General features: G+C 39.1%; 1 protein-coding gene across 2 annotated transcripts; it reads right to left on the reverse strand.

Moving 5' to 3' along the window:
- Positions 1 to 18,481: 18,481 nt before the first annotated feature.
- IL17A (interleukin 17A) lies at positions 18,482 to 21,282 on the reverse strand (the record flags this gene model as incomplete). 2 transcript variants are annotated; one of them, XM_084228872.1, is made up of 3 exons in its annotated part: positions 18,482 to 18,752; positions 19,940 to 20,136; positions 21,256 to 21,282. In XM_084228872.1, 3 exons carry the CDS (start codon positions 21,280 to 21,282, stop codon positions 18,515 to 18,517), a joined length of 462 nt encoding a protein of 153 aa, XP_084084998.1. In that variant the 3' UTR covers positions 18,482 to 18,514. The 2 variants fall into 2 exon arrangements, with proteins under 2 accessions (XP_084084998.1, XP_084084997.1); XM_084228871.1 differs by having other exon boundaries at positions 19,940 to 20,142.
- Positions 21,283 to 21,616: the final 334 nt, after the last annotated feature.

Below are 21,616 nucleotides of genomic sequence, written 5' to 3' on the forward strand. Positions count from 1 at the left end.
GTGTACAGTTCATTCTTTATATATTAGAAGTTTTTCCTGCTTTCTTTTTTGGTTGAGTTCTACTTTGGTACCTTTTTGGTCATAGAAGTTGTATAGTATGATTTTAATCTTTATGAATTTATTGATACTTATCTTCTGACTGAATATGTAATCAATTCTGCAGAATGTCCCATGTGCACTTGAGAAAAATGTGTATTCTTAGTAGCCTATTAATGGCTACTAAGCCCATTAGGTCTAATTCTTTCTAAGGCTATTGTGTCCTTATTTATTTTTCATTTGATTGATCTGTCTATTGGTGAAGGCACAGTTTTCAAATCCCCCACCATGAATGTATTTTTCCCAATGTCTGTTTTCAGATTGGCTAGTGATTGCTTATCTAGTTGGGTAATCCTTCATTGGTGCACATATATTGGTGAGTATTATGTTTTCTTGTTGTATTGCTCCCTTAATTATTATATAGTGTCCATCCCTGTCCCTTGTTACCATTTTTAGCTGGACATCTATTTTATCCGATATAAGTATGGCCTGCCTTTTTTTGGGTCCCCTTTGTTTGTAAGATTGTTTTCCATCCCTTACTCTGAGCCTATGCTTATCTTTGGGGCTCAACAGCAGAAAGTTGGATTCTGTTTTTCTACTTTATTCAGATGCTTGTGTATTTTAATTAGTGAATTCAGCCATTTGCATTTAGAGTGATTATTGACATATGAAAGCCTGTTATTGTCACTTTGTCCTTAATTTTGTGGTTCTATCTACATCTTTGTTCAGTTCTTTGTGGATGTTCTTCTCTTAGATTTAGATACTAGAGTTCCTTTCAACATTTACGGGAGGGGGGCTAGTGTTTGTAAATTCTTTCAGATTCTGTTTTTCTGAGAAGACCTTTATTTCTTCCTCATTTTTAAAAAAGATTTATTTATTTATTTGTTTGTTTGTTTGTTTGTTTGTTTGTACAAGCACTGAGTACAGTCAGAAGCGTGGGAGGGTGAGAAAATTCACCAGAGCCAGAGGGGGGAACAGAACAGGCAGACCGATGAAATACACTGCTGAGAGGAGCAGGGGATGCAGCAGGAGAGGTCTGTGCACAATGTTGGTCCCTCGCTGGTGGCCAGGGATCAAACTGGTGCTGCAGAGGCTGCGGGGCAGCTTCGCAGTTATTTTTAAGTATTTTGATTATGTCATCTCATCTTCTCCTTGCCCATGGTGTTTCTTCAGAGAAGTCTGATGTAAGCCTGATTGGGGTTCCTTGATAGTTTTTCTATTTCTTCCACCTAGGCACCTTCAATATTTTTTCTTTGTCTTGAATTCTTGGAAGTTTCACTACTTTTTGTCCTGATGCTGGTCTCATTTTGTTAAGGTGCTCTGGCATTCTTTTAGCTTCATAGATTTTCATATTTTGTTCCTTCTCCACATTTTGGAAACTTTTCTCAATTATTTCTTTAAGTTCTCTGGTCCCTTCTCTCATTCTTCAGCTTTGGAATACTCATTATTCTTATATTGTCTTTCCTCATGGAGTCAGATAATTCTTGAAATGATCTGTTTCTTCATTTTTTTCTTTGTATCTCTTTTCTTCCATATGATTTGTGTGTGTGTGTGTGTGTGTATTATTACCTCAAGGTCTCTAATTTAATCTTTCATTTGATCTATGCTGTTTCCACAGCTCTCTCCAGCATTTTTTATTTCCTCTACCTTTTTACATCATGCAATCTGCTTTTTGTTTAAAGCTTCAATTTCGATATTCTTTTTGTTAATTTTATTTCTCATGATATTCATTTGTTTCTCTGATTTTCTTCTATTTCTTTGAATTTCTTTATGATGACAACTTTAAATTCTGTATCTGATAGGGAGAAAAGATGTTCCATGTCCTGCAGTTAGGGTCTGTAGATTTGTTCTCTCTTGGTGGTGTGGGATTCCCCTGTGTGCTCAGATTGGCATTTGTGGTCTCTTATCAACTCACTTTCTGAAAATTATGGGTGCAGAGTTTCCATGATTCCAGCAGATGGCGGTGCAATGACAGGGAGAGCTAGTCTGCATATGGGTCTTCAATGAGGCAAGGTGTGCTTAGAGGGGTCTGTGGCTCTTGGGGATGCTCTTTTCTGTTGCTGACTTGGCCTGTGCCAGTGTCTGTGCTGTTGGCCCTTTTCTCTGGGACTCAGAGCAGCACCTCTGCTGTTTGCAGGTTGGGCCCCTAGGGCAACCCAGGTGAACCTCTCCTACCTCCATTCCATGTACCCCGCTCCCCACAACGTTCACAACAGTCCGTCCTCCGCTAGATCTTCAACACTCAGCTTTGCCTTCCCTAGGCACTGATATGAGCCATGTTTTCTGCCTGACATCTGCTTCTCCTTCCATGCACCCTTTCTTCTCCTTACACGAATTTTCTCCTCATCCTTTTTTGCTGTGCTCAGCTAGTGTTTGCCCCTGGCTATGTTGTTGTGATGCCATCTGAGAACTGATAGTGGGATTTGGTAACATGAAGTCATTGGTGACAGTAACAGAAAACATTTTGGAAGAATGATGGGATTGAAAGTTTGATTAGAGTGAGTGTTATAATACTTTTAAATATTTCCCAATTCCAGAGGTGGAAAACTATTATTAATATATTAGTATTTCAATCTGTGATCTTTCTTATTTAAAAATTTAGGAACTTACCTTAGCTCCTGCTGAACTTATTTTCATTTGAGATACAAGGCTGAGAAAGTGAAGATGACCTTATCATAACAACTTTTTAAAAATTTTTTTAAAGATTTTTTATTTTTTATTTTATGTAAGAACTAGGGTATAGGCCAGATGCGCAGGAGGGTGAGAGGATTCACCAAAGACAGAGCGGGGAACAGAACAGGGAGACTGACAAAATACACTCCTGAGGGGAGCAGCGGGCAAGACAGGAGAGGTCTGCTTGCCATGTGGGTTGCTCCGAGGCTGGTGGGGATCAAACTGGCACTGCAGAAGCTGTGGACAGCTTCATAGCGCTGTGCTCAACCACCTGCACCACCAGGGAGGCCCCTATCATAACAACTTTAAATTCTGTATCTGAAAGGAAGAAAGATCTTCTGTGTCCTGTGGTTAGGTTGTGTAGTAGATTTGTTCTCTCAGTGGTAAAGAATATCAATGATGAACCGAATTTGATCAAGACAAATAGTCCATTTGGATAATTTATGCCCCAAGGCAGACTTGTTGAACCAGTCAACTTGAGTATCTCCTTTAATAGTGGTACAAAAGGCAGCATATATGACTACAGGTCTTAATCTTAGGGAACTAATCCAGGAACATAAAAAGGATGAAAGCATATGTTTATTTCAGTGTTACTGTGTGTATGAAATTTTTTTCTTGGTATCTTGAATAAGAAGCTTTGTTTCATGGTGTGTTATTTGGTAGATTTTGTAGTTTTTTTCCAGCTTTCATGGTTTCTTACCTTACTGTACTTTTTTTGCGGGTGCTGCCGCAGGGAGTGCAGTGAGCCCCTGCATGATGACCTGTATCTTTCTTTTTGGTCTTCAAAATGACTCCAGGTTTTGTATGTTAACTCTTTCTTAGAGCCATTTTTATATCATCTTGTATTTTCCTCTCACTGTACTATTGCAGTAAGAATGGAAATGACTTATTTGAATTACCTAACAGCCATTATTTTTTAAAACTGCCAATTTTTAGATCAGAAAGGCACCCCTTCACAAAAGAATAGATGTTTATTTAAAATCAGAAATTGTAATGAAACTAGACCACAGCCTTAACCATACACAAAAAAACAATTCAAAATGGATTAAAAACTGCAACATATGACCTGAAACCATAAAATACATAAAAGGAAGCATCAGGGATAAACCCTTTGTTGCCAGTCTCAGAGTTGTCTTTGCAGAGTTAACTCTAATAGCAAAGGAAACAAAAGCAAAAATAATTGATTCTATCAAACTAAAATGCTCTGCACAATGAAAGATACTATCATCAAAATGAAAAGGCAACCTAGTGAATGGAAGAAGATATTTGCAAGTCATACATCTGACAAGAGGTTAATAGCGAAAATATTTAGCTCCTACAACTCAGCAACAACAGAATAAACAATCTGATTTTAAAAATGGCAAAGAATTTGAATAGATACTTCTCCGAAAAAGACATACAGATGGCCAATAGGTACATGAGAAGATGTGCATCACCATTCATTATTAGGTAAATGCAAATCAAGCAACAATGTGATATTACCTCTCACTTATGAGAATGGCAATTATCAAAAACACAAGACATCAAATGTTGGTAAAGATATGAAGAAAAGGGAAATTTTTGTTCATTGTTTGTGGAAATGTACATTGGAATAGATAGCCACTATAGAAAATAGTATGGTGGGTCATCAAAAAATTAAAAACTGAAATTCTGTATAATACAGTTATCCTACCTCTGGGTAGTTATCTAAAGAATGCGAAAATGTTAATTCAAAGAGATACATACTCCACCTCCCAATGTTCATTGCATCATTGTACAACATGTAAGAGTTGAAAACAACCTAAGTGTAAATGATTGGACCTGGTATATAGACACAATAGAATATTTCATTTCAAATAAAAGATGAAATCTGCCATCTGCAGCAACATGGATGGACCCAGAAGGTATTGTACTAAGTGAAGTAGGTGAGACAGAGAAAAACAATGTATGCTTTTACTCACAAGGGAAAATGAAGAAACAAAGTAAATGAACAAATAAAACAAAAATAAACTCTTAGATTATAAGAACAAAATAATGGTTACCAAATTGGGAAATGGAAGTGGGGGTGGATCAATCAGTAAAAGGAGTCAATTATGTGGTGAAGGATGGAAACTAGACTTCTATTTATTTATTTTTTATTTTTTTAAAGTTTTTATTATTTTATTTTATTTTATTTTTATATTCCCCATACAATTACAACCCCCTTATTTTGACCCCAAGCCTTCCTTTTCCTGCCCCCCACCTCCCATAGAGTGCCTCTGGTTCATAGTTGTTTGTTGATTTTGATTTTTTCTTTCTTGTAGTTATTCTTTTTCCTGGTCCCTTATTTAAGTTTTCTAGATTCCTGCTATGAGTGAGACCATCCGGTATTTTTCTTTTTCTTTCTGGCTTATTTCGCTGAGCATGATCCCTTCCAGCGCCATCCATGTTGCTGCAAATTGCATGTGTTTATCTTTTTTGAATGCTGAGTAATATTCCATGGTGTATATGTACCACATCTTCTTGATCCAGTCATCTATTTTTGGGCATTTGGGTTGTTTCCAAAGCTTAGCTATTGTAAACAGTGCTGCTATAAACATAGGGGTGCAGGTGCTCTTTGGTATTAATGTTTCTGTGTCCTTTGGGTAAATACCTAGGAGTGGAATTGCTGGATCATATGGAAGCTCTATGTTTAGTAGGTCCAGAAATCGCCACACAGCTCTCCATCGTGGTTGGACCAGGGAAACTAGACTTTTAATGATGAACATAAAATAGTTTATACAGATTGATTTATAATGCCTTAGGTACCTCAAACCTATATAGTGTGATGAACCAATGCTACTTTAATAGAAATTTTTTAAAGATTAGAAAATTATAATGAAAATTTTAAATCACCCACTTTTACAAACTGGAGTAATTCCTATTTTCAAAATGTAGTTCTTTCTCATTTTTAAAATGGCTTATTTAAAATAGCTGACCAATTTCTTCTCCTCCTGCTTTTTTTAAGATTTATTTTTATTTATTTATTTTTATTTATTTATACAAGCACTGGGTACAGTCAGAAGCGCGGGAGGGTGAGAGAATTCACCAGAGCCAGAGCGGGGAGCAGAGCAGGCAGAAGGACCGAAGTACACTGCTGAGGGGAGCAGCGGGCGGCAGGAGAGGTCTGCGCCCCAAGTGGGACCCTCCTCCAGTGGCCGGGGAGCAGCCAGGGATGGAATCGGCGCTGCAGAGGCTGCAGGCAGCTTTGCAACCCAGTGCTCAACCGCTGTGCCACCGGGGAGGCCACTCTTCCTGCTTTTTACCCAAAAATATTTAAATTGCATTTTAAATGGTTTTGTAGTATTTTATGACATTATTTTAAAGGAACTAGAAAAAATGAATGAAACCAAAATCTGGTAGAAGGAAGGAAATAATAAAAAATATAGAGGAATTAAATGAACTAGAAGTAAAAAAAAAATAAAACTTCAAAAGAGCAATGAAACCAAAAGCTGGTACTTTGAAAAAAAATAAAATAGTCAAGCCTCAGATTCACTAAGCAAAAAGGGAAAAAACTTAAATAAAATGAGAAATGAAAGAGAAGTTATAATAGACATCAGAAATACAGAGAGTCGTAAGAGACTACTCTTATGGCAACACATTAGAAAATCTGGAATTTATCTGTAATTCTAAGATAAATTCTTAGAAACATATAACTTTTAAAAACTGAACCAGGAAGTAATAGAAAATCTGAATAGAGCAATTTCAAGAAAGGAAAATGAAATATAATCAAAACCCTTCCCTCCATCCTCACCCCCTACTCTGCAAAAAGATCTGGGCAAGATGATTTTACTAGTGAATTCTACTCATTTTGATTCTACAAATCAAAACCACAATGAGATACTATCTCATACCTGTGAGAATGGCCCATATCAGAAGAAACAAATGTTTAAGGAAATATATTGAAAAAGGAATGCTGGCATACTATTGTAGAAATGTAGACTGGTCCAGTCCTATGGAAAGTGTGTGGAAGTTCCTCAAAAGATTAAAAACAGATTTACCATATGACCCAGCAATTCCAATCCTAGGATTCCATGCAAGGAATAAAAAACATCATTATGAAGGTACACTTGCACTCCTAGGTAAGTACACAGCAGTAAGATTTACATTTGCCAAATTGTGGAAACAACCGAAGAGCTCAAAGACAGATGAGTAAATTGGGACAATGTGGTATATATACACAATGGAATACTACACAGCTATAAGAAAAGGATGAACTCTTGCCATCTGGACAACATGGATGGAACTGGAGGGGATCATGCTGAGTGAAATAAGTCATAAGGAAAAAGACAGTACTGCATGACTTCACTTATATGTGGAATATACAGAAACAAAACAAAGTACCAGACAAAACTAAACCAATAAGATTTCTAGAAATATGACTGCAGAATTGAGGTTACCAGAGAGAGAGGGTGGGTGTAGAACGGAGGGGAAGAGGCCTGATGGACTATGGTGGAGGACTGTGGGTGCCTTGGCAGGGTTGTGGTATGGAAACATACATCTAAAGGTATGTGATCCAAGAAGATGTGGTACATATACACAATGAAATATTACTCAGCAATCAAAAAAGATAAACTCATGCAATTTGCAGCAACATGGATGGAGCTGGAAGGGATCATGCTTAGCAAAACAAGTCAGAAAGAAAAAGAAATACTGGATGGTCTCACTCATAGTAGGATTATAGAGGATCCAAATACGGGATCAGGAAAAAAACCCTAATTATAATAAAGTAAAAATCAAATCAATTGGTAACTATAAATCAGAGACACACTACAGTGGGAGAGAAGGGAGTAGGATCAAAACAAGTGTGGGAAGAGCACAAGGGACCATGGTAATAGTTCATGGATGAATGGGTGGTGGGAATTTCACAGGGATTATAACCAAGATGAAAATACATACATTGTACAAAAATGAAAAATAATGTAAAAATATATAAAATAAAGGAAAAGGTATGTGAACCTATAACTATGAATCTCATAGACTGTTGTAAACATGCTGCTTCAAAAAAGATTTTTTTACAATAACTTTCCTTATTGTAGCTCTTTATTCAGGTTTTTTTTTTAAATTTTCAGTTCACATATTCCATCTCTGCTCCCTATATTTTATATCTACAGTTTGTATTCACCATCCATTAATTGCTTTGTTAATATTTGTCTGTTTTCTGAGAGAGCACCTCAAGTTGGAACTCCCTACCAGCAGTTCACAAAGATTGGTGTGCAAATGGTAGCCAGACAGAGTGCATCACAATCACCCAGGGCACTTAAAAGTAGTTTCTCAAACCTCATCTCCAGAGATATTTACATCCATATGGTGGTGATGAAAAATGGGGAGACCAAGAAGGAAATCCCTGCTAAACAAGAAGCATAAGCAAAACCCTAGTGGGAGAGAATATGAAGAGAGTAGGAGGAGTTACTTTGGGAGCAAAGTTAGTGAATTTAATTTGTGTCTGTTGACTTGGAGATGTCTATGGACTACTGGCTCAAGGTTTACTTCTTCATTGACTGTGCATCAGGTCAGGGCCTACGGGCTCTGCTCTCAAGGAGATCCAAACTGGTTAGATATGAAAGCTAACCTAGTATGTAAGACATACTACAGTGGGGGAGAAGGGAGTAGGATCAAAAGAAGGGTTGGAAGAGCACAAGGGACCATGGTGATAGTTCTTGGAGGTTAGAAGAGTATGCCCTAATCTGGGATGCAGTGAATGATGGGTCTGGGGAGACATTTTTTAAAACATTTTTTTTAAAGATTTATTTATTTATGCATACAAGAACTGGGGTACAGGCCAGAGGTGTGAGGGGTGAGAGGATTCAGCAGAGACAGAGGGGAACAGTACAGGCAGATTGACTGAAATACACTGCTGAGGGGAGCAGCAGGTGAGGCAGGAGAGGTCTGCTGCACTATGTGTGTAGCTCCCTGGCCAGGGAAGGAACTCATGCTGCAGAGGCTGTGGATAGATTCATAGGTTGTGTCTTAACCCCTTGTGCTAACAGGGAGGCCCCAGGGGAGGCTTTTTATTTTTATTATTATTTACTTTTTTTAATAAATTTTATATTTATATTCCCCATACAATTACAACCCCCTTTTTTTGACCCCAATCCCTCTCCTCCCCACCTTCCACCCCCCATAGAATGTCTCTGGTTCATAGTTGCTTGTGGATTTTGATTTTCACTTTCTTATAGTTATTCATTTTTCTGGTCCCTTATTTAAGTTTTCTAGATTCCTGCTATGAGTGAGACCATCCGGTATTTTTCTTTTTCTTTCTGGCTCATTTCGCTGAGCATGATCCCTTCCAGCGCCATCCATGTGGCTGCAAATTGCATGTGTTTATCTTTTTTGAATGCTGAGTAATATTCCATGGTGTATATGTACCACATCTTCTTGATCCAGTCATCTATTTTTGAGCATTTGGGTTGTTTCCAAAGCTTAGCTATTGTAAACAGTGCTGCCATAAACATAGGGGTGCAGGTGCTCTTTGGAATTGATGTTTCTGTGTCCTTTGGGTAAATTACCTAGGAGTGGAATTGCTGGATCATATGGGAGCTCTATGTTTAGTAGGTCCAGAAATCTCCACACAACTCTCCATAGTGGTTGGACCAGTTTGCACTCCCACCAACAGTGCAGGAGAGTTCCTTTTTCTCCACATCCTTGCCAACATTTGTTGTTGCTAGTTTTTTTAATATGTGCCATTCTCACTGGTGTAAGATGGTATCTCATGGTAGTTTTGATTTGCATTCCCTGATTACAAGTGATGTTGAACATTTTTTCATATGCCTGTTGGCCATTTGCATTTCCTCTTCAGAGAAGTTTCTTTTTAGCTCTTCTGCCCATTTTTTGACTGGATTATTTTCTTTGTTGTTGTTGTTGAGTCTCATCAGCTCTTTGCAGATTTTTGTGATCAGTCCTTTATCATTAGTGTTGCGTGCAAAAATGTTCTCCCAGTCGGTGGGGTTTCTCTTTGTTTTTGTTATTGTCTCTCTTGCTGTGCAGAAGCTCTTTAATTTGATGTAGTCCCAGCTGTTGATCTTTGCCTTCACTATCACTGCTTTGGGTGATGTGTCTGTAAAGATGTCTTTGATATGCATATCACGTAGTGTTTCGCCTATATTTCCTTCTATGTATTTTATGGTTTCAGGTCTTATGTCTAGTTCCTTAATCCATTTTGAGTTGATTTTTGTGTATGGTGTGAGGTAGTGGTCAAGCTTCATTCTGTTGCATGTAGCGACCCAGTTTTCCCAGCACCATTTATTGAACAAACTTTCTTTGCTCCAATGCATATTCTTTGCTCCTTTGTCAAAGATTAGTTGACCATAAATCTGTGGGTTTATTTCTGGATTTTCTATTCGATTCCATTGGTCTGTGTGTCTGTTCTTGTTCCAATACCATGCAGTTTTGATGATTATGGCTTTGTAGTATAGTTTGAAGTCTGGGAGTGTGATGCCTCCATTCCCTTCTTTTTTTTTCAGGAGAGCTTTGGCTATTCAGGGTTTTTGGTGATTCCATATGAATTTCATCAATAATTGTTCTATTTCTTTGAAGAATGACATTGAAATTTTGATTGGAATAGCATTGAATCTGTATATTGCTTTTGGTAGGATGGCCATTTTAATAATGTTTATTCTTCCAATCCATGAGCAGGGGATGTCTTTCCATTTCTTTGTGTCTTCTTCTATTTCTTTTAACAGTGTTTTATAATTTTCTTTGTATAGGTCCTTTACCTTTTTTGTTAGATTTATTCCCAAGTATTTGATTTTTTTTGTTTTGATATTAAAAGGGATGGTTTTTTTGGTTTCTTCTTCTTCAGATTTATTGTTTGTGTATAGGAAGGCTACTGACTTTTGGGTGTTGATTTTGTATCCTGCCACTTTGCTGAGCTGATTGATGAGTTGAATTAGTTTTTCTGTGGAGTTTTTGGGGTTCTCTAGGTATATTACATATCATCTGCAGATAGTGATAGTTTGACTTCTTCTTTTCCTATTTGGATTCCTTGTATGTCTTTCTCTTGTCTTATTGCTCTGGCTAGGACTTCCAGTATTATATTGAAGAGCAGTGGTGAGAGTGGACATCCTTGTCTTGTTCCAGATCTTAATGGAAATGCTTTCAGCTTTTCACCATTGAGAATGATACTGGCTGTTGGCTTGTCATAGATGGCCTTTATGATGTTGAGGTATGTTCCTTGTATCCCAAGAATTTCAAGGGCTTTTATCATGAATGGGTGTTGCACTTTGTCAAAAGCTTTCTCAGCATCTATTGATATTATCATATGGTTTTTATATTTCTTTTTGTTGATGTGTTGGATAACGTTGATTGATTTTCGGATGTTGAACCATCTTTGTGTCCCTAGAATGAATCCTACCTGGTCGTGGTGAATTATCTTATGGATACATTGTTGGATTCTGATAGCTAAAATTTTATTGGGGATTTTTGCATCAGTGTTCATTAGGAAGACTGGCCTGTAGTTTTCCTTTTTTGTGTTTTCCTTGTTTGGTTTTGGTATTAGTGTAATGTTGGCTTCATAGAACGTGTTTGGTATTGTCCCTTCCTTCTCAATTTTTTGGAAGAGTTTGTGAAGGATAGGCACTAATTTGTCTCTGAATGTTTGGTAGAATTCACTTGTAAATCCATCAGGTCCTGGGTTTTTGTTTTTGGGGAGGTTTTTGATTACCATTTCAATTTCGCTGCTTGTAATTGGTCTGTTTAGGTGTTCTATTTCTTCTTTATCTAGCTTTGGGTGATTGTAGAGTTGTAGGAATTTGTCCATCTCCTCTAGGTTGTTGAACTTGTTTCCATATAACTGTTCATAGTAGTTACTGATTATTCTTTTGATTTCTGGTGTGTCCATTGTGATTTCTCCTCTTTCATTTATGATCCTGTTTATTTGTGCTTTCTCCCTTTTTTCCTTTGTGAGCCTGGCTAGGGGTTTGTCTATTTTATTGATTTTTTCAAAGAACCAGCTCTTGGTTTCATTGATCTTTTGGATTGTTTTTTAGTTTCAATTTCATTTATTTCTGCTTTGGTTTTTATTATTTCTTTTCTTCTACTGGTTTTGGGTTTTTTTTGTTGTTCTTTTTCTAGATCTTTGAGCTTCGAGATTAGGTTGTTTCTTTGAGTTCTTTCTTGTTTCTTGATGTGAGCCTCTATTGCTATATATTTTCCTCTTATTATTGCTTTTGCTGCATCCCATACATTTAGGAAACTGGTGTCCTCCTTGTCATTCAATTCAAAGAATTTTTTAATTTCTTCTTTGATCTCCTCATTAGTCCAGTGGTCTTCCCGCAGTGTGGTTTTCAATCTCCATGAGGTAGGAGAGTTCCTTGCCTTCTTTTTATGGTTTATTTCTAGTTTGATGCCTTCATGGTCAGAAAAGATGGTTGGTATGAATTCAATCTTGGTGTATCTGTTGATGTTTGTCTTGTGTCCCAGTATGTGATCAATCCTGGAGAATGATCCGTGTGTGCGTGAGAAAAATGTGTACTCCTTTTTTTTGGGGTTTAGTGTTCTATAGATGTCTGTTAAGCCCAAGCACTCCAGATCTTTATTTAGAGCTTTAGTGTCTTTACTTATTTTTTGTCTCATTGATCTATCCATTGTTGATAGTGGTGTGTTGAAGTCTCCCACTACGTATGTGTTTTCTCTGATGTCTGTTTTCAGAGAGGACAACAGTTGTCTGATATATTTTGGTGCTCCTTCGTTTGGTGAATATATGTTAATGAGTTTTATTTCTTCTTGAAGTATTGTCCCCTTGATCATAATGTAGTGACCTACATTGGGGTCTCTTTTTATCTTTTTGAGTTTGAAATCTGTTTTATCTGATATAACTATAGCTGTTCCTGCTTTCTTTTTTGGTCCATTTGCTTGTAGGATTGTTTTCCATCCTTTAACTTTGAACCTATTTTTATCTTTTGTAGCTAAATGTGTTTCCTGGAGACAGCAACAGGTTGGGTTTTGTTTCTTAATCCAGCCTGCGACTCTGTGTCTTTTTATTGAAGAGTTTAGTCCATTTACATTTAGAGTTAATATTGATATGTTAGCATCTGTATTTGCCATTGTGTTTGTCTTTCCTTTGATTTTATTTATTTATTCTTTTAATAATTTTTTTGGGCCTTCTTTCATTTTTATTCATCCCTCTGAGGTTCTGGCTTTAGGACTCCTTGTAGTATTTTTTGGAGTGGGGGTTTAGTTGTAATGAAATTCCAGAGTTTCTGTTTGTCTGGGAAGGTCCTTATTCTTTCTTCATAGAGGAAGGAGAGTTTTGTGGGATAGAGTATTCTTGGTTGGCATCTGTTTTCTTGGAATCTGTAGACTATGTCCCTCCACTCTCTCCTTGCCCGTAGTGTTTCTTTGGAGAAGTCTGATGTCAGCCTGATTGGTTTTCCTTTGAATGTTATCTGTTTCTTCCTTCTTGTCAGCTTCATTATTTTTTCCTTATCCTGGATTCTTGGGAACTTTACTATTATGTGTCTTGCTATATTTTTTCCTTTCGTCATGGAAGTTTGGTGTTCTTAATGCTTCTTGTATATCAATTTTCAGCTCCTTCACGTTTGGGAAGTTTTTTCAATTATCTCCTTGAATATTTTCTCTGTTCCTACATCTCTCTCCTCTCCTTCTGGTATTCCTATAACTCTTATATTTCCTTTCCTCATGGAGTCAGATATTCTTTCTTTGGTATTTTCCCTTCGTACTTCTCTTTCCTTTTCTGTTTTGGTTCTTTTTATTTCTGTGTCTTCAAGAGTACTTATTCATTCTTCCATTTCATCTATTCTGCTTTCATTGCTTTTCCCAGAGTTCTTTAGTGCCTCCATTAATTCTTTGATCTCCTGCATTTCTTTTACTTCCCTCTTTAGGGACTCAATTTCATTCTTCTGATTGTTGATTATTTTCCCCTTATCATTGTTTTCCTTTATGACTTCTGTCAGTTTTTTAATCATGGCAATTTTAAATTCTCTTTCTGGAAGGCTCAGAAGTTCTTCCAAGTTACTGTCGTTGCAATCTGGGGGGTGGTTTTCTTTTTGTGTTGTGCTTTTTTCCTGAGGAGTTGCTAGGTTGCGTGTGGTTCTTCTACTCCCTACTGTCTGTTTTCTAATTTGCCATATGCATTGGGACACTGTGTTGCTGGAACTGGCCAGCATCTTGGGTGAACTTCTCCTCTCCCCTCTGGCTCCTCCAGGAGCTTTCTCTTGGTTTCAAGCAGTCTTTACTGAAGAAAGGTCCCTGTTCTAAAATGCCGATGCGGGGACACACTCCCCTGCATGCCTGGTCTGCCCTGGCGGTAGGTTCCCGTTCCCCCTCTGGGCTGGGACTGCAGGCCAGAAGGGGCCTGGCATGTGCGAACTTCCCTGCTCACCTCTGGCTCCCCCAGGAGCTTTCTGTTGGTTTCAGGCAGTCTTTACTGAAGAAATGTCCCTGTTCTAAAATGGTAATGCGGGACGCACTCCCTGGGCGCCCGGTCTGCCCCGGCGGTGGGTTCCCACTCCCCCTCTGGGCTGGGACTGCAGGCCAGAAGGGGCCTGGTGTGGGCGAACTTCCCAGCTCACCTTTGGCTCCTCTGGGAGCCTTCTGCCAATTTCAAGCAGTCTTTACTGAAGAAAGGTCCCTATTCTAAAATGGCAATTCAGAGACAGGCACACTCTTCTGTGCACCCGGTTTGCCCCGGCCGTGGGTGCCTGCTCCCCCTCTGGGATCAGACTGCTGGTCAGGAGGGGCCTGGCGTGGGCGAACTTCCCAGCTCACCAGTGGCTCCTCCGGGAGCCTTCTGCCCCTTTCAAGCAGTCTTTACTGAAGAAAGGTCCCTATTCTGAGGGGTGTTGGTGATTTTTTTCCTGGTCACTAGGTGGTGCCAGAGATCTCTCCTAGTGTCCTTGGGGAACTGTTTTTTTTTTTCACCCCGTGGGGCGGGGATCAGAGTGGGAGTGGTGGGGAAAGCCTCAATGGCTTTGGGGTGCTTTGTCTGCCTTGTGCTCCACCATCGTGGGGAACCCACATCCCGAATTTCGTGCCCCGGGTCTCAGTTCCAAAGCCCTCAGATCCAGGACGTGGGCTGTAGCCCTGTTCAGTGTCCACAGAAATGGCTCTTTTTGCACCTCACTCCCGTGTCTGGGTGCCTGGTTTCTGATTACTCAGTGAGGGACATTCACCTCAGTGAGGGCCCCCGCACATCTCCCCGCAAGCCTAGGTCGCAGGTGCGGGGACCTGGGCAACCGCGACCCACCTTTGCTTTTCAAGCATGCCTCTTTCCCGCACAAGCTTACCGGCTGGCCTGGGGCTGTTTGTAGGTCTCTGGGAGTCTTTGTTTTTCTCTAATGGCACCTGGAGCCATTCGCTCACCTTCGCAGTGAATCCTGCAGGGTTCTCCACAGCTCCAGTTCATGGGGTGTGGTGACTGAAATAGTTCCTTTCCATTCACAGTCCCGCTTGATACGTAGTTTGTTTTTGTTGGTTGTTTTAGTTTTTTTTCTTTTTTCCTCCTTTCTGTTGGTCGGAGAGTGCCGACTTTGTGGTTGGGGGAGGGTAGCAGGGTTCTGAGCTTTCCTCCCTTCTAGTCCTCTTTTATGGCAACTTTCTTCTTTGGGTAGTTTGCTGGAGTCGTCCGTTTATCTTCCGTGTCCCAGTTCTCACTGGGACCTGCCGCTTTTCCTCCCTATTAACTTTTTTTAATGGGAGATCTTACTCACTTTGTTTCCTTGCCGCCATGTTGATCCTAATACTATTTTTTAAGAATTATTTAATTATTTTTATAAGCACTGGGTACAGTCAGAAGTGTGGGTGGGTGAGAGAATTCACCAGAGCCAAAGCGGGGAACAGAACAGGCATACTGACGAAATACACAGCTGAGGGGAGCAGCAGGCGCAGCAGGAGAGGTCTGTCACGCCATATGGGACCCTCGCCTGGCGGCTGGGGATCAAAACAGCACTTCAGAGGATGCAGGCAGCTTTGCAGCCCAGCGCTCAACCACTGCGCCACCAGGGGAGGCCAAGGGGAGGCTTTTTAGATGAGATAACTAAGTGAAGTCTTATAGCCTGAGTAGGGTAGGCAGAGTGGCTATAACAAAATACTGTAGACTGGGTGGCTTCCAACAATCAATTTATTTCCTACAGTTCTGAAGGCTGAAAGTTCAAGATCAAGTTTGGGTAGGGCTCTCTTTTGAGTTAAAGACTTCTCACAAGGCAGAAGGGACAAGGGAGCTCTCTTGGGTGTCATTCATAAAGGCACCAATGCTAATCTTAAAAAGGCTCTTCCCCCAATCCCATTATTTTGGGGGCTAGGTTTCAACATGCGAATTTGGGGGAGGACAAAAACATTCATCCATCAGTGTATGAAGAGAGGAACAGGAGGAAAAGGTGGTGAGAACATTGAAAGTAAAGGGTATCACATACCAGAGGCTCTGAGGTCGAGCAGTGTGGCGATCACACAATAAGGGCCTACACAATAAGGACCTAGAGGCTAAAATATCAAGAAGGAAGTGGCAGAGATAAAAAGGAGGAGCAGGGCCTCCCTGGTGGCACAAAGGGTTAAGACGCAACCTATGAAGCTATCTGCAGCCACTGACAGTTCAATCCCCCGGCCAGGGAGCAACCCACATGGCACAGCAGACCTCTCCTTTCTCGCCTGCTGCTCCCCTCAGCAGTGTATTTCAGTCAGTCTGTCTGTTCTGTTCCCCGCTCTGTCTCTATTGAATCCTCCCACCCCCCCACACCTCTGGCCTATACCCCAGTTCTTGTACATAAATAAATAAATAAATAATTTATTTTTTTTGAAAGGAGCAACAGGGCCAGAGGTGTTTTCTGTTATGTTTGATTTGTGCTACAGGTAGATGTTGGAGGAGTGCTGAGGGGATGGAGCCACAGCAGCAAAGAAAGGTGAGATACTGAGGAATCACTGAGACAAGAAATGAGAAGAGATGAATACTGGAGCCAGGCCAAGGAGGGGGTTCATTTGGGAACTTTGAGAAGGTGACGCAACAAGTTTGGTGACGTGTGGGTGTCAGGAGTGACAGAGAGGAAGAGTCAGTCAATGCCTAGCAGATTTCCAGTGTAGTGGACTGGGTAGATGTTGGTGCTGACTGCGGAAAACGAAGATAAGATAAAGTCACTGCTGATCAGGGGCAGGGGATAGGGATGCCAGCTGCCTCTCCTCCCACACAAAGCTCCCAGGAAAACAATCTAGTGGGAAATAATGATTCTGGACTTGGGTTATATGTTCCCCTTCTTGCCATTCCCCCACAAAAAAATCAGGTTTTTTTTGTTTGTTTGTTTTTAAACCACCATCATTCAATGGAAAGTGAAAAATGAGCAGGTAGATTTTACTGAGAGATTTTAAAGACTCAAGACTGAAAAACTGTCTTTATGCCTTTGGGTTTCTATATGAAGTCATGAAAGCAGTTGGCCATGAGATCAGCCATGTAAACAACAAAACAGCCCTGAAAGGAGAAGACTAGAGAAGTCTGTCCCTGGATCTGGATTTGGAGCAGAAGTCTTTGGTGGGGATCAAGCAACTGGAGGCTGAAGGTGGGCAAGGAACCTGTGCGACCAGGCTCAGAATTTCCATGGTTGCAGGAAATGAAACAAGATAACATGCTGGACAAAGGTGAGGGAAAATGGTGATGATTCAAAACAAGAAGCTACTCTGGAATTGAATGTGATTCAGTTTTTATTTTACTTGGCCAAACCTTTCTCACACTTCCAGTTTGTTTTGTCCAATGGCTTGTTTCTATGTTATATGGTATATTGGGTCAGAGGCTAACAGCTCAAGGGGTCGTGTTACTAGTGGGCCTGAGGAAAAGAAAGTGTTCCTGTGGTAATTTCTGGTTGGCATTAATCTTCAAAAGAAGTCTGAGTTTGGGAGAGACTGGGCATTCTAGATGAAAAACAATGTCTGCTTCCAGCACCCCAACACTGCTCACTTCCTGGCAAACCTCAGGTTTGATTCTTGGGAGTGATTTTTCTTTTCCTTATGTTATCTTTAATAATGACATGCCACCTCCCCAATGCCATTATTTTTATTTGCTTAATGAATTTTGGAATGCTTGTGTCTGGAGAACTGGCAAATAGTATGAGAGTCTCAGTCCTCTATAGTCTTGAAAGTAAGTAAAATTGATAACTTGAATTTGGGGTAGGGTCTTGGGGGCTATTATTCAAAGTCATTCATTGGATTGTTTTCCATGTGAATTTTCAAGCTCTGTCAAATAGGGATGAGCTAAATCTGTTGAAATATTATTAATGAGAAAGAATAAAAAACAATTTTCCTCGAAACGCTATTATTGTAAACTGTTTTTATTACAAGAGTTTAACAGAATGGAGTTAAGCGGTCTCTCATGTGAAACCTCAATAACTAATAAAATTAGTTAATAAATATGAAATTAGGTTTATTCTTTCTTCTCACTCATATTATGCAACCCTAACAGTCCAAGAAGAAATAATCCCATATAAATATGTAGTACAAATTCAGAAATTTTTAACTGCCATTTAATCTTATTAAGGATTTCTCTAGGCAGAAGAGATAATCATGCTATTTAACCTTCCTCTACAGGCTTAAATAAATAGATCCATAAATAACTCATATAAATATAAATATAAATAAATCCCCCAAGTCTAGAGTCTCCTTTAAAAAATACAAATTAAGGCAGCTAATCCATTAAAATGGAGCCCAAAATTATATCAAGGAATATTAAATACATAAATAACTTAAAGCCCTTAGAAAAACAAAGAAGAAGAAATTGTTACTCAGTCCAAAATTTCCTCCTATGGGGATGGAACCATGCTTCAGATTCCATCTTGGAAACTGCTTCCGGGAGCTGTGGTCTGACCCCAAACTCTTAAGACATGTGATGGACGATGGGGGTCACACAGGTGCAGCCCACAGACACCAGCATCTTCTCCAGCTGGAAGGAGTGGGGACAATGTCGGGGCTCCCTTCGCAGGACCAGGATCTCCTGCTTGATGGCCACGGAGTTCATGTGGTAGTCTTGCTTCCCTTCAGCATTGATGCAGCCATCATGGCGGCACTTGGCCTCCCAGATCAGAGGGGGGAATCGCTCAGGGTCCTCATTGCGACTGCAAAGAGACAAAAGGCAGAAGGAAAGTGAATTCCTGGTAAAGCAGAAAGGAAATTAAACAGCAATAAGTGAAGGAAGGCAAGTTCATTGGGTGGCAAATTACAGAATTGCAAATTCCCTAACTACTATTAGTCTGAAGGAAACTTGGATTTTTAAGCATGTGAAATGTTTTAAAAGAGAAGAAAATGATCATTTTTTTCCCCCAGTTTCTTTGAAGAATGGACAAAATGAGATAACTTATGAGGGGATTTAAGTTTGACATAATGGATAATTTGTTAAGGTTACATTTGATAGCTGGAAAAGACCAAAGAATCATTTCACAGAGTATCTCACTTAATGACACCATTCTTTGAAACAGGGACTGTATCAAATTTTTATCGGAGGGCATATTCATGGAAGAGGCCAGAACTGTTATAAAAGACTAGAAACCAAAGCCCCTGCCCCTATATAGCATTCTCTGTTTTCTCTCAGTTGAGTGAATGCTTTGTTTTAACCTTTGAATTTATTTGAGCTATTCTTAATAATGGGAAGAAGAGAAGAAACCCTACAGTCAGATAACTCTGTGGACTCCACATAACTGGGCTTATATTTTTATTTAATGCTTCCTGAGGTTTAAACAATGTATGTACTAAGGACAGAGGGAATATGGGTCTATTGGGGATATAGATCACAACTAACTCAAAAAGGGGTAGAGATACCCAATATGATACTTCTCCCCTAGGGTTCAAGATGTATTTTTCCTGTGCTAATGTGACCAAAAAAAAAAAAAAAACCATGAGAAGATTAAGTAATTCCTGATTATTTTCAACAATGGTAGCTTCTCAATGTTAGCTCTATTGAAAAGAATTCAAGTACTAATTCCCTATGATAAAAACCTGTTTTTAAAAAGCAAACAATTGACTTGGGGTCTCATCACTATTAGAATGATGACCACCATTAATTTAGGTGAGTTTTTGGTGTCAGTGACAATGAGATCTAATTGGATAGGTGTTATGGGTGCTGGGGTGGCATGTCCTGCAGTCTATCAAAGAAGTATGTAGAATGAAATTTTGAAGGTCATTGTTCTGCAGAGTGGCCCTCCCAGCCAATCATCCAGATTGATGATTCTGAGTATCATCATCCTTGAGGTAGCTGCCTGATGCATAGAAGGTAGAATCAAAGATTATATCTGGGGCCTTTACTTACTGCCAATCCCAAGGTGAGGTGGATCGGTGGTTGTAAGCTGAAAGCCTATTGGAATTTTTTTTCCGGCTAAGGATGTTTAGGTTGACAGTCACATGCTGAGGGAATTTCTTGTCTTCAGTATTTGGGCATCCTTGACTTTGTGGGATTGCAATTCCTGCCTTCATTATAGCTACCAGGCACAGCAGCAGCAGCAGTGATTGACACTGAATGGAAAAGGAGAGAAGAGTGGGAAATTGGATTAGTACGTGGTTTTTTAAATAAAGAAATTGTGATGGTAGTTGCATTGCTAATCATTCTATAAGTTCCAGGACAATCTATATTACATTTTGAGACCAGTGAAATGGAAAAACGGGTTAAATGAACAAGATATTGTTAAGACCATGGAGGGTTTTTTTTTTTTTAACCAGTCTTGAATGTTCTTCCATTTGCATAGAATAACACATTATTCATTCACCAGTAGTGATTTTAGTAAAAGTGGTAAATCTTCATCCTCTTAGTCTATGAATGATTATCAGGTCTTTGGGAAAACAGTGACCTTTTTTTCTAAGAGGAAATGTCTTTTTGCACTGTTGTCTTCTATTCTAACAATCTGTGAGACCCTATGTAAAGTCACATATGTATCTTAGAAGCAAAAAGGATGTGGAAGTCCATGTGATGCTATTCATCATAGAAATCTCTATTGGTACTGCTGGTGAATATTCAGGTAAAAACTGGATCCCCTTTTTGTTAAGTATATCTTCTAATTTTTCTAAATTTACATATATTGATTCTGTACTTAGGTTTGGTTTCAAAAACGATGCTTTACGTTAAATATTAAAAAAATATAAAGACCCTTTACTCTAAACCAATTATAGATGTAATTATAGATCTAATTGGAGTAAAACTTTGGTATTCCAAGGTTATGGATAATAATAGGATAATGGAAAGAAAGTCACTGTTACCACATACTAAATCTTCAAGACTAGAAACCTATATTATTTTGTGCTAAAGAAAAATGCTGTGGAAGAATTATATTAAATCTCTTGTACTCAGAAAAACATATTTTCAGTAAACATTGGTACTGAGCCGTACCACGTGACACTTCTGTGTGGTTTAGCTCCAATGTAGCTATCTTTCAGTTTTAATCTCATCTTTCAAACTGATGTATAGAAGTTCTTGAAAATACTACACAATTAAATGTATACCAAAGCTTTCATTTCCCATCTACATAAACATTGTTCTTGGCTCTGCATAGTTAGAATTTAAATTTCTTGCCTGTAGTCCAGAAACATCTAGATCGAATCAAAATGTGCATTGCACATTAGTGCAGTACTCACCACAGATGAAGTTTTCACAGGAGCCATCCTGATGAACTGGTGCTGGATGAACTGCGAGATGGATAAAGTGTAGCACTATTGTCTCTCTTTTTATAGGACTTTGCTTCTTCCGTGGTCACTTACGTTGGCGTGTCAGAGTGGGTTCAGATGACGTAATTTAGTTTAATGTTCCATTCAAAATAGGTCAAAATGATAAATCTTCCCTTTATGCTGGTTAATATTACTTCTGAAGGAAAAATGGGATAGGCAGAAATTCACATTTTTCAAAGACTATGTCATCTTTTCATTCTTCAAAGAGTGAAATAAAGACACTTTACTTATGTGCTGATATTGTTTATTTATGGGTATATGTGAAACTGCT

This window comes from Talpa europaea (assembly GCF_964194135.1).
Source record: "Talpa europaea genome assembly, chromosome: 2".
Taxonomy (NCBI): Eukaryota; Metazoa; Chordata; class Mammalia; order Eulipotyphla; family Talpidae; genus Talpa; species Talpa europaea.